Below are 15,922 nucleotides of genomic sequence, written 5' to 3'. Positions count from 1 at the left end.
TCCCCCACCTATTGGGTCTGTTTCTCTCCTCCCTCTCTTGGTCCAAAATCTTGTAAACCTTTGGTGTCCCTCTAGGTTGTCACCAATTCTCTTATCAATCAGCTTATCGATTAAACTTCACATACCATTGTTTTTATGTGCAGTAGCTTTTTGTTTTTTTGCTTCTTAATGATCAGAAGTTTTGACTCTATAACTGTTATGTTTAAAAGGGACTGTAAGATCCTATTTTTGAAGGAATAATCCTAAACACTCTGGGGGCAATGAATGCATTAGGGCCTGCCAATAATTGTTTGAATGTCTGTTAAGAAGTATGAAAAAGAAGGGGTGCCTGGGTGGCTCAGCAGGTTAAAGCCTCTGCCTTTGGCTCAGGTCAGGATCCCAGGGTTCTGGAATCGAGCCCTGCATCGGGCTCTCTGCTCAGCTCTCTCTGTTTCCTCCTCTCTCTCTGCCTGCTTCTCTGCATACTTGTGATCTCTATCTGTCAAATAAATAAATAAAATCTTAAAAAAAAAGTATGAAAAAAAAAAGGGATGCCTGGGTGGCTCAGTCAGATAAGCGTCTGTCTTCAGCTCAGGTCATGATCCCAGGGTCCTGGGATCGAATCCCACATTGGGCACCCGGCTCACTCACTTTCCTGCATTCTCCCTTTCTCTCTCTCTGACAAATACATAAATCATCTTTAAAAATTAATAAAAAAGAAGTATGAAGAAAACAAGCAGGAATGTATTTTTCAGTAATTTATATCATACAGCTAAGTATAAGCAGTGTAAGAGTATAAACAGTACACCATCATTTGTGGGGAAAGAAAAAAACATCCATGAAGGCTTACACAGGCACAGAATGTCTTAGGGATTCACGAAAAGTTGGTAACTGTGGTTGTCTCTGCGTGAGGGAGGAGGAGTTGGCTGGGGGACTGTGGAGGAAGGGAGGATGATGGAAAAAACACTTCCTCCAACATTTAATTATGAAAAATTTCAGACGTATAGACAAGCTGAAATATTTTACATACTGAACACTAGTAAATCCACCACCTAGAGTCTGTCATTAACATTTTACTCTACTTGCTTGGTCAAACTGTCCAGGCAACCATCAATCCATGTTATATGTATATGTATTTTTAAGATTTTATTTATTTGAGAGAGAAAGGGAGAGCATGAGAGAGAAAGAGAGAGAGAGAGGCAGCACAAGAAGGGGGAGGGGCAGAGGCAGAGAGAAAAGCAGGCTCCCTGCTGAGCAGGGAGACCCATGTGGGGCTTCATCCCAGGACACCAAGGTCATGACCTGAGCCCAAGGCAGTTGCTTAAGGGACTGAGCCACCCAGGTGCCCCAAACGATGTTATCTTTGATACATTTCAAAGTAAACTGTAAACATAACTTCACTTACTCCTGAAGTCTGCAGCATGAATATCATTAACTATATTTCAAACTGTTCACTATTTTTTTTTCTTTCGAATGCAATGGAAAAACCTTAAGTGCACACAGTTGAGTTTTGACAAATGCATACACCTGAATAGCCCACATACCTACCACAATATAGCACATGATTCCAGAAAGGGGAAGGAGGCTTCCTCGTAGCTGTGTTCCTTTTTAGCACATTCTGAATTTTGTACCACGTGCTTGGGATCTCTATTTTAAGATCAATGAAATATTTAAGCATTTGAAATATTCACACGTTTCTCTAATGATGGGCTATCAAATCGAAATGGGAAGAGGAAGACAGTGAAAAGGAGGGAACGCTAGGTAACAAGGAAGTGGTAGAGTCCAAGGTAAGACGAGCTCACGGGAAACATGGGGACAGCTTGTCCACCTGTGGCCGGGACAAGTGAGGGGAGGATGAATTATCCTGTTGTCGGGATGTCTGCACCTGAGTTTTCGAGAGCCGTCCTAGGGTTCGTGCTGCGGGCGTGGGAATGATGGCAGTTACGGTACTAGACTCCCTCTCTACCATATGCGCTGAAGTCCACAGGGTAGTTTTCCTTTATGCTATTTACCACAACTGCAATTAAGCAAGCTTCCAAAAAGACTTTTTTTGCAAGATTTTTTTTTAAGTAGATTTGGGGCTTGAACTCACAACCCCAAGATCAAGAGTCGCACACTCGTCCGACTGAGCCAGCCAGGAGCCTCCAATTAAGTAACATTTGATTTGTGTAACTACACAATATGCATCTCCTTTAGGAGATGATAAGCTTCAAGATGACCAGGGTCTTCTCGGCCTCATTTAACCCTACATCTCTGGTGCCTCGTACATCATAGGCACTCAAACAAGTATGAGATGCTTAATTGGATTCTTAAGCAGTGTCAGCCATTAATTAATGCAATTACTTTATCAGTTTGTCATTTTACCTTTTTTTAAGCTACATTGGGTTGAGCGTAATGTAATCAATTTACACCTTCAATCAGGCAGTGCGGTTGGCCTGGACTTGATGAGAAAATCCAGTTTCCCTGGAAAACGGAACTGTAATTACATCAAGTTTGCCCTGGATGAGGCCTTTTCTCCCTCCCATTTGAGTGACACTGGCCAGGTGACTCTACGAGCCAGATAACCTCCGCTAACTGGGAGTCAGCCCTCTGCGAACACCCTGCCAGGACCCCTGGGCACAGTGGCTGAGTCCTCCGTCTATCACACAGCCACCGTTTAACCATGCCTAGATCACTCTAATAAATCATTTGTAAAGCAGGGACGCCTTGGTTGCATGGCTGTGGCATCAATTTAAGGAGGTATTAGGGAAGCTCCTTACCCTTCTGCTTCAGTTTACTATTTACATAGGAGAGGGAGCACGTGAAGACGGGAGTTTGATCACGCCAGGCCTCTGCTCAGAAGCCGACAGTGATTGCCCATCTCCCCCAGAATGACACCCCGTCCTTAATTACAGTGGTCCCCAAGGCCCTGAATGAATGATCTTAGTGAGTTCTCTGCTGGCAACACACCAACCTTCTCCCTGCTCTTCCGACACTCTGGACAACCTGCCACCCCCCCACCCCCCACCCCTGCTGGAAGGCTCCTCCACAGGCCTCGGCTTTGCTCCTCTCTCCTTTCCGCCTTTCCTCACATGACATCTTCTTAGTGAGGCCTGCTGGGGACACTCTGTGCAAAGTTGCAAACTTCATGCCCCTTCCTGGCTGCATTTTCCTCCAGAGGTTTTATTATTTTTTCCCCTAAAATATCATGAATGTAGGGCGCCTGGGTGGCTCAGAGTGTTAAGCGTCTGCCTTCGGCTCAGCTCATGATCCCAGGGTTCTGGGATGGAGTCCCACTTGGGAATCCCTGCTCAGCAGGAAGTCTGCTTCTCCCTCCCCATCTGACACCCCCCATGCTTTCTTTTTCTCAAATAAAATCTTTTAAAAAAATACTATGCATGTAGGAATGAATACTGTTTTACACACGCGTCATACAGTACCAGGTACACTGTAGGTTCTATTGTGAGTTATACACTCCCCGCGTGCCCCCCGCCCCCCGCCAGTGGTTAGTGGTCTGAAGAGCTAAAGCTTGAGGGTTTACGGTGAGTACCTTCTAGGATCATGTGCCTTCAGGAAAGCCAAGATTAATATTCATTGCCTGGACAACCTTGCATGGATTATTTAAGCGCTAGGCAGTCTGGGCTGGAAATACTAATAGTTAGCACTTTTGCGCCTCCACTGATTCATGCAGTCATTCAACAAACATTTATTGGACGCCTTCGATAGGCCATTTCTTATTGACTGAGCAGCCGGACGCCAGCCGACCTGGCGCAAGCGTCTCCCTCGGGATCCCGGCGCTCCCTGCACACCGGGTCCCGGGATTTGGGGTGAGGGTGGGAGTGGGGGGGGCGTGGGGGACCAGGGAAAATATCCGATCCCGCCAGCAGAGGGCGTGCTTCCGCCCTCTCCGCCGCCTCCCGACCCACCGAGGCGTCCCGGCTCCCACGCTCGCTCCCGAGCGCGCCCCCGCTCGCCGCGTCACGTGACGCGGCCACGGAACCTGAGCTGCCCGGCCTAAGCCGAGCTAAATTCGTTGCCGGTGGCCGCCGCGGGTGCAACCACAAAGGCTAATCCGAAAGAGTGGGGAGGCTCGCGGAGTCCATGCTTCCTCTTCCAATTCAGGTCGGCTCCCGCTGCCTCCTCCCCGTCCGCCACTGCCGACTCCCCGAGCGTGTGCATGAGCTCTTCGGTGTGGGGAAGCTCCGGTGACCATGTAGGGGGGAAGAGCGCGGAAGCTCCAGGTGCTCGGGACGAGGTCAGCGCCTTGAGCACGTCTCCGCGGCGCCCAGCACACCCCCGGTGCGGGCCGGCGGGCCGCTCGGCCCTGCTGGGAAGCCGGGCCTCCGCCTGTGGCCTGGCCCGGAGCGCCGCGAAATCTCGCGCCGTCTCGCGAGAGGCGAAGTTGCAGGAACATGGCGACGTCTAATCTGTTAAAGGTAAGACCCTCGATCCGGCGCGGCTCGGGCTTCGCGCCCGCCGGCTCTGGCGTTTCGGGAGAGGCCCGGCTCGGGCTCGGCGGCCGGGTGTGGGAGCGCTCGGGGGTTGTCCGCCGCGGGGGAGGCCGGGGAGGCGGCCGCCGAGCACCGGAATGCGGGTCTGTGGCCTTGGGGTCGGGAGGCTCCGGCTGTCCGTCCCGCCGGCCGGCGCGGGGTGTGCAGGGCCCGGCCGAGCGCAGGCGGCGAGCGCGGCTGGCGGGGGAGCCTCCGTGGCCCGGGGCGGCTGGAGCGTGGGGCTGCGAGGCGCCGACCCGCCGGGGCCGCGGCAGTCTCCGGGTCTCGGTAGCGGCCGGAGTCCAAGACGCAGCAACGGGAAATCCGAGAAGATGCTGCCCAGTCGGGCTCCGCGGCCCGCCTGACCCCCGCCTTCTTCGCCTCGTCTCCCTCGGCCCCGTCCTGTGTGCACGAAATTCCGGGTCAGGCGGCGAGCGGTGCCTTCCACCCCGCTCGCGCCCTCCCGCTTCTGCGCGCTGCACCTTCGCTCCTGTCCTCGCGCTCCCGAGTTCCCATTTCTCCTGTTTTTTCCTTGGGAAACTGCCCCGCAGCTCCGGGGCAGCGCTCCCGGCGTTTCTTCCCGAGCTCCGCAGAGCGACGGGATCCAAGACGAGGGTTAGAGTTAGTTTTGGTTCTGTGGGATGGCGGGGGAGACGGAGGCAGCAGCCCCTGCCCTCGGAAAGTTGGGAGGAGGAGGAGGAACACAGGGCACATGGATGATAAACAGAACGGACAGTACCGTGCAATGTACCGGAACCTCGCGTAGGTCTTCTTTACATCACCGCTAACAGCTGCCTAACGGGTGGGACTGTCTTAGGAAATGTGGACCAAACTTTACTAATCGAAGAGGTAATATATATTCTTTTAAAAGGGGGGAGGGACCTGGAAGGAAACTCAGTCTGCCACTTAGAGGCTGTGTGACTTTGGGCAAGTTTCTCAACTCCCGTGCCCTGCTTTCCTTATCAATAATGTGGCGTTATCAATAGCATCTATCTCGTAGGAGCATTGTTAAGGTCGTGTCAGTGTATGTAAAATACTTAAACTGGCACTGAATTAGTACAGGATACACGTACGCAGCCAGAGTTACTAGTGCGGCTGTTTCTGGGAGAAAACGAATTCATGGGGATGGAGTAAGCCATCCTACTCTTCTTTTAGAACAGGATTGCAAAGTTCTAATAGACCAGAAAGAAAACTTGTTTACCTTCTGAAGACTCCTGTTCGTGCTTCCCACATGTTTACATGAGCAGTAGCTAATGTTACTCATCGAAGTGTGTTTAAGAAATAATCTGGTTTGTGATTCTGTTTTTGACTTGATTACTTGGATGTAAAGCAAGGTCTTATTCCCTTAAGAATTCTTTCAGAAAAGAGCAAATCACTTTTTTCTGCTCCCTGTGACTTACAAAAGATTGTTTGGAGAAGCTGCACGTTTTAGGCTACTTCAGTGCAATAATAGTGTGCGTACTGTATGGAGATTGTGAATCTGCATAGACAACAGACACCTAGAGAATGAGAAAACTGCTTGAGTGTATAGAAAATGAGTATTTGGGACTTAGGTTAAAAAGTTCACAAGCATTCAGAAAGTTCTGTAACTCAGACAACTTTTATAAATTAAACAAAGGTGATAATGCTTTGAAAAAATAGGTAAATGAGTTATTTACTCTAGTGAACATGAAGACAGATGCCAAAGATACACTGGAAAATTTTCAGTGAAATTGTTTTATGAAGTGTTGTAAAGAGGGGGAGAAAGAATTTCTGAATGTTATTTTACATAATATGTGATTTTATTTTATTTTATTTTTTAATTTATTCATTGGACAGAGAGAGATACGAGAGAGGGAACACACGCAGGGGGAGTGGGAGAGGGAGAAACGGCTCCCTGCTCCCAACGTGGGGCAGACACTTAACAACTGAGCCACCCAGGCGCCCCCATAATAGGTGATTTTAAATACACACAACTAACATCATATAATGGATGTTATAAATAGACACTTGATTCTTCTATCTGCATCACCAAAAGTTTATGTGTTGAAGTTGGCCAGAAAAATCTTTTTTTTTTTCTTCTTTTCTTTCCATATTGGAAGTAGGGAGGGGGGTTATCTCATGTTCATACTGAAAGAAGTAGCTAATTAAGAAGGGGAAAGTTTGTTTTCTTGGAGAAATGTAGTGAGACTGCCAGGGTAGACCCATAACATGGGTCGTCTGAATTCAAATCCGGGGTACCTTGAATAAAGATCGAGGTGAGTGGGGTGTGGCCAGATTAGCCTCATTTGCTCTCTTGACAGGACTAATAGGTTTATAAGAAAAATGCCTTAGACATTGTGCAAGTAGGTTTCATCAGAGTTTATTTGACAGAATTATCGTGTCTTGTGGTCAAAATGGAGAAACGTGGGCTAGATGAGAATACAGTTAGAATTGGATTCATTAAACAGTTGTACATGAGGAAGGATAAGTGATAAATCATCCACCCGGAAGGGAGGCCTGCAGTGTCCTGCTGAAAAAATAAGCTTTCTTCCAATTTGCCAGTAACTTGGGTGGAGTTAAGTTTATTGAGTTTGTGGATGACAGTTTGGAGGGAAAGCTGATATGTTACGAAAGATTACAAGATTCAGAACTTTGATAGGAAACTTACAAGTGAGAGGGCAAAGCCATAAAAAACGACCTATGTTTTTAATATTGGAATTTGATAGAGGGATTGTGTATTTAAGGCAGGTGGACTGTGGCTGGATTTTGGAAATCTAATACACAAAAACGTGTGTTGTATATTTTGTCGTACACAGTTACCAGTTGCTTGGGGGGTTATATCTCCCCAAACCTTTCTGTATTACTACTTTAAGTTTATTTGTTTGTTTGTTTGTTTTTAACATGGAATTCTGGTTCTTTTGCTTTGGCAGTATCTAGGCCCTCCGTTTATTTTCTTCATTTCTAGTTGAGTATCCTATCCCAAATGGCAGTTGTTTAAATCTTACTTTGCCGGGTCTCAGCCCTCGTTTAGTTCTTGGCCTGTTATGTAGTCTTGTGGAGGGCTCTCAACTCCTGTGGTCAGTGCCACACACTTTCCCAGTTTCCCCTGGATTCTCTTTTTTGAGGCACCTGCTGTGTTCTTCATGGCTCGTTCTTCAGCCTTCCTCTCCCCTCCAGGACCTGGCAGCACATTCCCTGTTACTTTTTTTAAGTCCCCTTGTTCTGGCTTCTGTGGAGGGAAAAAGTTCGCGTATCTCCTCTCATAAAACTTGGGCTCTTTTTCCTCTTGCCATTCATGTCCCTGGTTGTTTGAAAGGCAGCCCCCACATGCTTCCTTTATAGTTCTTCACCTTCTTGCTTAACTTACCGTGACTCCTCTTCCCTTACCTCCACTACTTACAGCGATGCTGCCTGATTGCAAAATGAGATTTTTCTCCGATATTGTTGATCACTAGCTCTGCTTCCCTTTTGATTTTTTTTTTTAAAGATTTTTATTTATTTATTTGACAGACAGAAATCACAAGTAGGCAGAGAGGCAGGCACAGAGAGAGGGGGAGGCAGGCTCCCTCCCAAGCAGAGAGCCTGATGCGGGGCTCGATCCCAGGATCCTCGGATCATGACCTGAGCCGAAGGCAGGGGCTTTAACCCACTGAGCCACCCAGGCGCCCCTCCCTTTTGATTTTTAAGAGATTCTCTCCATAGTATCCTCTCTCTCAGATCATTGGTGTTTTTCACTGACCTCCCTCCTGTCCTCCCCAGTGTGATTATTTCTCAGGAGTTAATCTTCAGCCCTATTCTATCTTTGTACTTCTGTTTCTGGGGCAGTCCTAACTCCCATGATTTCACTATTTTTATCTCTTAACTCTGATCTGAGCTCTGGACCAAAACACAGTTCTTACCATATCAGTTTCCTGCTCAAATACCTTTGATGGTTCAAATTCTTTGATATCTTTCCAGTTGGGTCTTCTCCCTAATATCTCCCTGCTTCCCCGGCCCCCTCCTGCTCTCCTTCCTCTCCGTCCGCCTCTCCCTCTTTCTCTCTCTCACACACCCCTACCTCTACCTGGCTGGATCCTTGTTGGATCACTAGGATATCACTATCTTCATATTGGCCTATTAAAATCTATTTAGTCACTAATAGGATCGGCCCAGATTCCCCTTTCTTCTTAGTGCTGTCTTTTGAAATTGTTGCCTGCTGTGCACAGCCAGAGCAGGGCGTCACTTCCTTTTAGCACTTGCTTTATGCCTTATATATTATATGTTAGAGAGTCAACGAGAGAGGGAACACAAGCAGGGGGAGTGGGGAGGAAGAAGCAGGCTTCCCACTGAGCAGGGAACCTGATGTGGGGCTTGATTCCAGGACCCTGGGTCATGACCTGAGCTGAAGGCAGGCGCTTAAGGACTGAGCCACACAGGCCCCCCAGCATTGCCTTTAAGTATATTCAGGATCCGACTCGTGGGGTGGTCATGGATGAGGGGCACTTGTACCGAGGACACCATGTTCATTGGAACCTTAACAGGGGGTCAGTAAGTCTCTGGAAAATCAATTCATCCAGTGAGTATTCAGCATTTTCTAATCCCACCTGGTGATTTAGGCAAATTCCTGCCCTTATGTATATTTTTTTGTGGGGGAGAGAGGCAAAAAACATATAAGCAAATAACTGGGTCAGATATGTTGTGAAGAAAAACAATCAGGGAAAGGGTAGAGAGGAATTGATGTTATATTTGATGGACTGTTCGGGGACGGCCTCTTGAGGAGGTGACGTTGGATGAATGTTGACATTGAATGAAGCGAGGACACGTGGCACGTACATATTTTGGAGAAGACTCCCAGGTGGAGGGAACAGGAACGGCTGGCATAAAGGCCTTTTGAGTCAGGAAAGTGCTCGGCAAGGAACTGTGCAGGTGATCACCAAGTTGTGGGTGTTGTCCGTGAACATTTAAGGTACACAACTGCGTGATTCTTTTTAATCTCTATTTGAACACCAGTGAGAGCCTTATTTACAGCCCACCTTGTCAGTTTTCACTGAGTTGAGGGGAATTGCTTTCCAGATGGGTGTGTGAGAGGCACATGATTCTTAGGGCCGCCTGCCCTCCCTCCAGTGTCCCGTCCTTGAGATGTGGTTACATTGGACACGGCCTAGGGAGAAAGGAACTCAGGCTTCTGCATGTTGGTAGACTGAGTTACTCTAAGTCTGTGATAAACGTCAATGTGAGCGTTGTTCCTGTTCTGGGAAAATAGATGAGCAAGTACCTCAATCTGGAGGCGATATGTATTGATGTTACTGACAGGAAGAGACAGTTTAGGATAAACTTTGAGATATCGGTCGTTTATCAGTGGATTAGAAAAGGGCAATTTTAGACTGCAGGAGGGTATGGAGAGTACACTAGATAACTATCCAGGGGACAGAGAAGAGAGACAAAGACAGATGTTTCTTACCGGCTGTTTTGGTAGGCCTCCTGGAGGACCCAGTCGTGTCACAGAAAGCCATGTGACTCGTGCCTTGGTATAGTAGGTGTGGAGTGAATTGGCACCCGCCTGATGGACTGTATGCGAGTAAACAGGTGACAGCTTGGGTTTAAACCTTGGTCGTGATACATGTAGTACAGGTACTGTCTGGCGTATTTGATCTTTGTAATGGGTTTGTTCATCTTACAAATATGTAGGCATTTACTCTGTGCAGGATACTATTCTAAGTGTAACACAGCAGTGAATATGACCGACGAGGTCCCTAGTCTGTGGAGCTCCTTTTCAAACGTGTGAGTGCTGTCACCAAAGAAGTGACACGTTGGGTAGTTTTTGTAGAAACAAGAGCTGTGATGGAAACAGTATAATCAGGAGTGCTCAGAAAATGGGGGCATATTTTATGTATTTACAACAAAATAGTTTTATCTTTTTTCCCAAAATACTGCTTTCAACTCTGTTCTGTTGAATTTTCCTTCCCTGCTACTTGATGACATTTCAGCCCCATCTCCTAGCTTTCTGGTTTTTTAAAAAAGTCCTGTTGGTCTAAATTAAAAATTTCAATCTCAAAGTCAGGTTAAATCTATGTGCTTAAGCCTTTGGCTTCAGATCTGCAGAGAGGAATGGGCGAAAGGCAGTTTTCTTAGGCTGTTTTAGGAAGGCCTCAGGGAGGTGACATTGACGCTAGACCTGAATGACCTGCATTCTATTCTAGGCAAAGGTCTTGAGGTGCTGTGGTGAGCTTGGCTAGTTTGAGGAACACGTTTAAAAGGGTGGTGTGGCTGGAATATAGTGAGAATTGCCAGGATTCAGATATATACTGGAGTTTTGTGGTTCTTTTGGTTAATGGGGATTGCAGGTGTGGTTTTATTTTTTTTATTTTTTTAAAGATTTTTTTTATTTATTTGACAGAGAGAGATGATAGGCAGGCAGAGAGGCAGGCAGAGAGAGAGGAGGAAGCAGGCTCCCTGCTGAGGAGAGAGCCTGATTTGGGGCTCGATCCCAGGACCCTGGGATCATGACCTGAGCGGAAGACAGCGGCTTAACCCACTGAGCCACCCAGGTGTCCGCAGATGTGGTTTTAAAATCACATAACTGGGAGTACTAGTGGCTCATAGACCGTGCAGGAACCCACACATTCAAATAGGCTTGTGATTTACACGGAAGACCTGAAATACACAAATTGGATTCCTTTTGTAAAGTAATTAGATATAATTCATAATCAGTAGGATAGGAACTTCACCGAGGGAATAAATATAAATCTTAAATAACCTTGTGTCATAGTCAGAATGTTTCGGGATTGAAAGTGTGCAGGTGATCAAAGTGATTGCTACTAACTGTGTCCACGTCATTATTTCTTGTCTTGCCTCAGCTTGTCCTTTAACTTGTACCTTTGTCATCACGAGGGTGTTACAAGAACATGCACGGTATTAATAACTGCATTCTCTGTTTTCTTCCAAATGCAACTTTTTAAGATTGTTTGGGGTTCTTTTAGTAATCTCTACACCGATTGTGGGGCTTGAACTTGCAACCCCAAAATCAGGAGTCACACACTCCACTGACTGAGCCAGCCAGGTGCCCCCAAATACATTTGATGTCATTATAATTGTCATAGGATTGCTTCTACAGTTTGATATCGTGTGTTTTGTCCCATGTATTATGTAGGGATTTCTGGACATTTCAGGGCAAACCAATAGGTCAGTATTTGTGTTATTTTGTTGTAAAGTGAGTAATTTAAAAATGATTCTAAGTAGATTTTGCAAGTTAGTGGACTTTTCTGTTTCTGTTTACTCTCCTGTGTTTAAGCATTACTATTTTTTAAAAAGATTTTATTTGACAGAGATCACATTTTATATGTGCACACAAGGAATTATGTACAACCTTTTTCTTGGGATTAAATAAAATGGAATTGTTGCAGATGAACTCACTGTTTGAAAAGCCACTCTTGAATTTCAATAGGAAGTGTGCAGAATCTTTTTAAATAACGTATTCCAGAGAGAGCCATATGGCATTTTTCATTACTGCCCTATAACATCTCCCTCGGCCCCAAACACATTACAAAAAATTAAACTTTTATTCTGTAATTTGCTTTCTTCCTAGTGCATGCTTGTTTTTCTTTGAGACGATCACCATGGATATGGGTAAGAGATTGTAGGATTTGACCATGTTTGTTTTAGATCATTATGTTAGGGGCTACTTTTTCAATGTAGCTAAGTGTATTTTATTGGTTCTGGTTAACCAACATGTTATATTAGGAGATCCTGATTTATTTTTTTTTTAAGATTTTATTTTTATTTGTTTATTTGACAGAGAGATCACAAGTAGGCAGAGAGGTGGGGCGGTGGGGTGGGGGAAGCAGGCTCCCTGCTGAGCAGAGAGCCTGATGCTGGGCTAGATCCCTGGGTCCTGGGATCATGACCTGAGCTGAAGGCAGAGGCTTAACCCGCTGAGCCACCCAGGTGCCCCTCCTGATTTCTTTATATCTATTAGAGTAGGAAAGGGAGCTAAGCCTTTGTTCACCTATTTTTCTTTCTTCCAACTTTTTTTTTTCTTACTGTTTTCATCCTTTCTCTCCTCTAATTGTTTTTGAGAAACTTGACACTAATTTTTTTTCCTCAGTCTTGTGGGGGAGACAAAAGTAAAGAATGATTTACTTTTTTATCTTATTTAAAATAAGGAGGAACAGTGAACTCAGGGGGAAAGAAATGAGGCCAAGAGTTAGAACTTCAGCATTTGATTTTCTTGGGCAGTACCTCCCAAACTGATCTTGACCACTCCTTCCAAATCACTCAACTCAAATGCATTCCTTCCCTGGCATTTCTTCTGTGGTCGGCGCTCTGTCAGTCACTCACATCAGAAATCTGAGAGCCGTGTTGCATTATGCAGTAGGCAGAGCAAACACGTGCTTAGGGGTACCCTACTCCCATTTTAAAAAAATAATGAGGAAAAAAATATGGGTTATATATGATTTTTTAAAAAAATCTGTTTTGGACCTCTATGTTTTAGAATTTTGTATCCTTTGTATTTTGAATTATACTGGGGAGTACCAGTGAGGGAGCAACTGAGAAGTCATTTCAGAGATTAGTGCCTTAATACTGCTTTTGTCAAGTCATTTTCAACTTTCTCTCATTCCTACATCTGACTACCACCAAATTCTGTTATTGTAGGAGAATTAGAAGCAATAGTAGTTACTGTGGGAGTCCCTAATGCAATAAAGATAGCCAGCACCTTTATTATATTTAATTATTCAGTCTATGTCTCTCAAACATTTTACCTGTCTTATTAATTATTCAATCCATGTCTCTCAACATTTTACGTGTCTTATTAAATCCCGTAACAGCCCTTGCACATGGATAACTGTGTTAAATCCATCTTACTTAGATGAAACTGAAGCACAGAGAGTTTAAGTAACTTACTCACGGTCACACAGTTGGTAAATGGCTAAGTCATAATTCCTTCCTTATAAAACCGTTTCGTGAACATCTCACCGGTAGCACCTTGCCTCCGTGTAGGGCTTCATCCAGTGTTGCTTACATGGACTGTTGTGGCTTCCTGTTGGACTGTGTGCTAGTTTTTCCTGTTGAATTTATAGATGATCATTTAGAAGTTAAATGTAATCATACCAATAGCCAGTGGCTGTGTTCCCCCCACCCCGTCCAAAGAATTTCATTTAATGTGTTAAAATCTGTTACTGTCATTTATTTTGCTTAGATTAAATGCTTTCTTACTTTCTGACACAAAAATGTGTTCCAGTCTCATTTCTGCCCTAACTTTGGAATTAACATTTTCTCTAAGGAACCTTTTCATGGAATACAGTCTTGAGAAATCAGGATCTGGATGCTAGGGATGCTAATTGCTGTTGGGGTGTTGCTTCTCCCAGGCTCTCCCATTGGGTTGAGCTAGGACACACACACCCTGTGGTAATTTCTGTGTGTTATCGAAACCAGTGAGTTCACCCCAGTCCTCCCAATTCCAAAAGACTTATTTTTTTCTTTTTAAAGCTTTTATTTGTTTACTTGACACAGGCAGAGAGAGATCACAAGCAGGCAGAGAGGCAGGCAGAAAGAGAGAAGGGGAAGCAGACTCCCCGCTGAGCAGAGAGCCTGATGTGGGGCTCAATCCAGGATCCTGAGACCATGACCTGAACTGAAGGCAGACGCCCAACTGACTGAGCCACCCAGGCGCCCCTCAAAAGACTCATTTCTATCCTTTTCCCTTTCCATATAATGTGATTTCTTTCTCTGACAGTGAGAAATCACATTGACACTGGCTTTTGGGCTGAGTTATTCAGGAAGGAAGGAAGGAAGAGAGGAAGCCATTACAACATTTTTAATATGTATAGATGTGACACTAGCTATAAATTCCTTAAACTCAGAATACTTTAACAATTAAAGGATAGTTACCAATTAAATACAACACTAAAAATTCAGTAATTTTTAAATGAATAACACTAACGTGACAATTTTTCAAGCAAGATTTACTGAAATATGACCTGTATACAGAAATGCCTATAAATCATAAATGTATAGCTGGATACATTTTTAATAAAGGAAACATGCCTGTATAACCAGCACCCATATCTAGAAATAGAATATATTTTTTAAATAAATTCTTTATTTTTTATTAACATATAATGTATTATTAGCCTCAGGGGGAAGGGTCTGTGAATCGCCAGGTTTACACACTTCACAGTAGAAATAGAATATTAACAATGCCCCCGAAAGCCCCCTGTCTCTTGCCCTGTCCTAGTCTCTAGTTTGGAGCCCCTGCCCCAGGCTAATCTCTATGCTGATTTGTAATAACTGTAGATGTTCTTTGTCTGTCCATGCATGAGTGTGTACTCCTGGGACTTTTGCTCAGTATTATGTCTGTGAGGTTCCTCTCTATTACTGCTTGTTACATTTTTTTGCTGTGGAGTATGCCACTCTTATGAATATTTCAGTTTATTCATCCTGTTGTTGGACATTTGGGCTGATAATAGTTTTTTACTATTGAGAATAGAGATATGATGTACTTTCTTGAACAGGTCCTTGATAGATGTATGTATGCAGCTCATTTGGGAGTATACCCAGAAGTGAAATTGGTGCATCACATATTATACGTATATCTAACCTTCATTGATATGCTATGTAGTTTCTTAAAATAGCTGTACCAGTTTACACCTACCAGAAGGATGAGCGTTCTGGTTTCTCTAAATTTTATCTAATACTTGGTATTGTCATTCTTTTCTATTTTAGCTTTTTTGGTGTATATAGTGATATTTCATTGTGGTTTTAGTATGTATTTCCCTGATGATTAATGACGGTGGGTGCTTTTTCGTATGATTGTTGGCCATTTAGATATTGGCTTTGTAGAGGGTGTATTCAAGTGTTGTTGCACGGGTTTGGATTTGATTGTTTTTCCTCTCTTACTGATTTTTAGGAATCTCTACATGTTTTGGATAAGAGCCTTTCTTGGATATATGTATTAGAAATAACTTCTTCCACTCTGCGAGTAGCTTTTTCACCTCCTTAATGGTATCTTTTAAGGAACAAAAATTATTATTATTTTTTAAAGATTTTATTTATTTATTTGACAGAGAGGGATCAGAAGTAGGCAGAGAGGCAGGCAGAGAGAGAGGGGCTCCCTGCTGAGCAGAGAGCCTGATGTGGGGCTCCATCCCAGGACCCTGAGATTATGACCTGGGCTGAAGGCAGAGGCTTAAACCACTGAGCCACCCAGGCGCCCCCCCAAAATTATTTTTAATATTGTACAATTTATCAAAGTTTTTCTTTATGATTAGTGTTTGGTTATAAGGTCATACAAATGATCCAGACTCTACTTGTGTTAATATCTTATTTCATTTTTTAGAACAAAAACAAAATTAAGAATTTATTATTATACTTTTGAGCTTCAAAAATATATCCTGGGACCCTTCCAGGAGTCTGTTAACCACAATTCAAGAAATACTGTATTAAAATGTGAGTTCCTTGAAGACTTTTCATTTGTAAGTCCCAGTGGCTAGCATAATTCTTCAACTACAGTAGTCACTCAGGATATTTGTTGAATG

The 15,922-nt window shown here is 44.4% G+C and overlaps 1 protein-coding gene across 1 annotated transcript in view; it reads left to right on the top strand.

The window, feature by feature from the left end:
* Positions 1-3,440: 3,440 nt before the first annotated feature.
* Positions 3,441-15,922, top strand: part of CUL5 (cullin 5) — a 91,411-nt gene continuing 78,929 nt past the window's right edge. Inside the window, exon 1 of the mRNA XM_059418139.1 lies at positions 3,441-4,394. Coding sequence (XP_059274122.1) covers positions 4,371-4,394 — 24 coding nt within the window. The 5' untranslated portion in view covers positions 3,441-4,370. The remainder of the gene's footprint in view (positions 4,395-15,922) is intronic.

The sequence above is a fragment of the Mustela nigripes genome, chromosome 1 (assembly GCF_022355385.1).
Source record: "Mustela nigripes isolate SB6536 chromosome 1, MUSNIG.SB6536, whole genome shotgun sequence".
Taxonomy (NCBI): domain Eukaryota; kingdom Metazoa; phylum Chordata; class Mammalia; order Carnivora; family Mustelidae; genus Mustela; species Mustela nigripes.
Note: the sequence above shows the minus strand (reverse complement) of the source record. Positions and strands in the feature narration are given on the sequence as shown.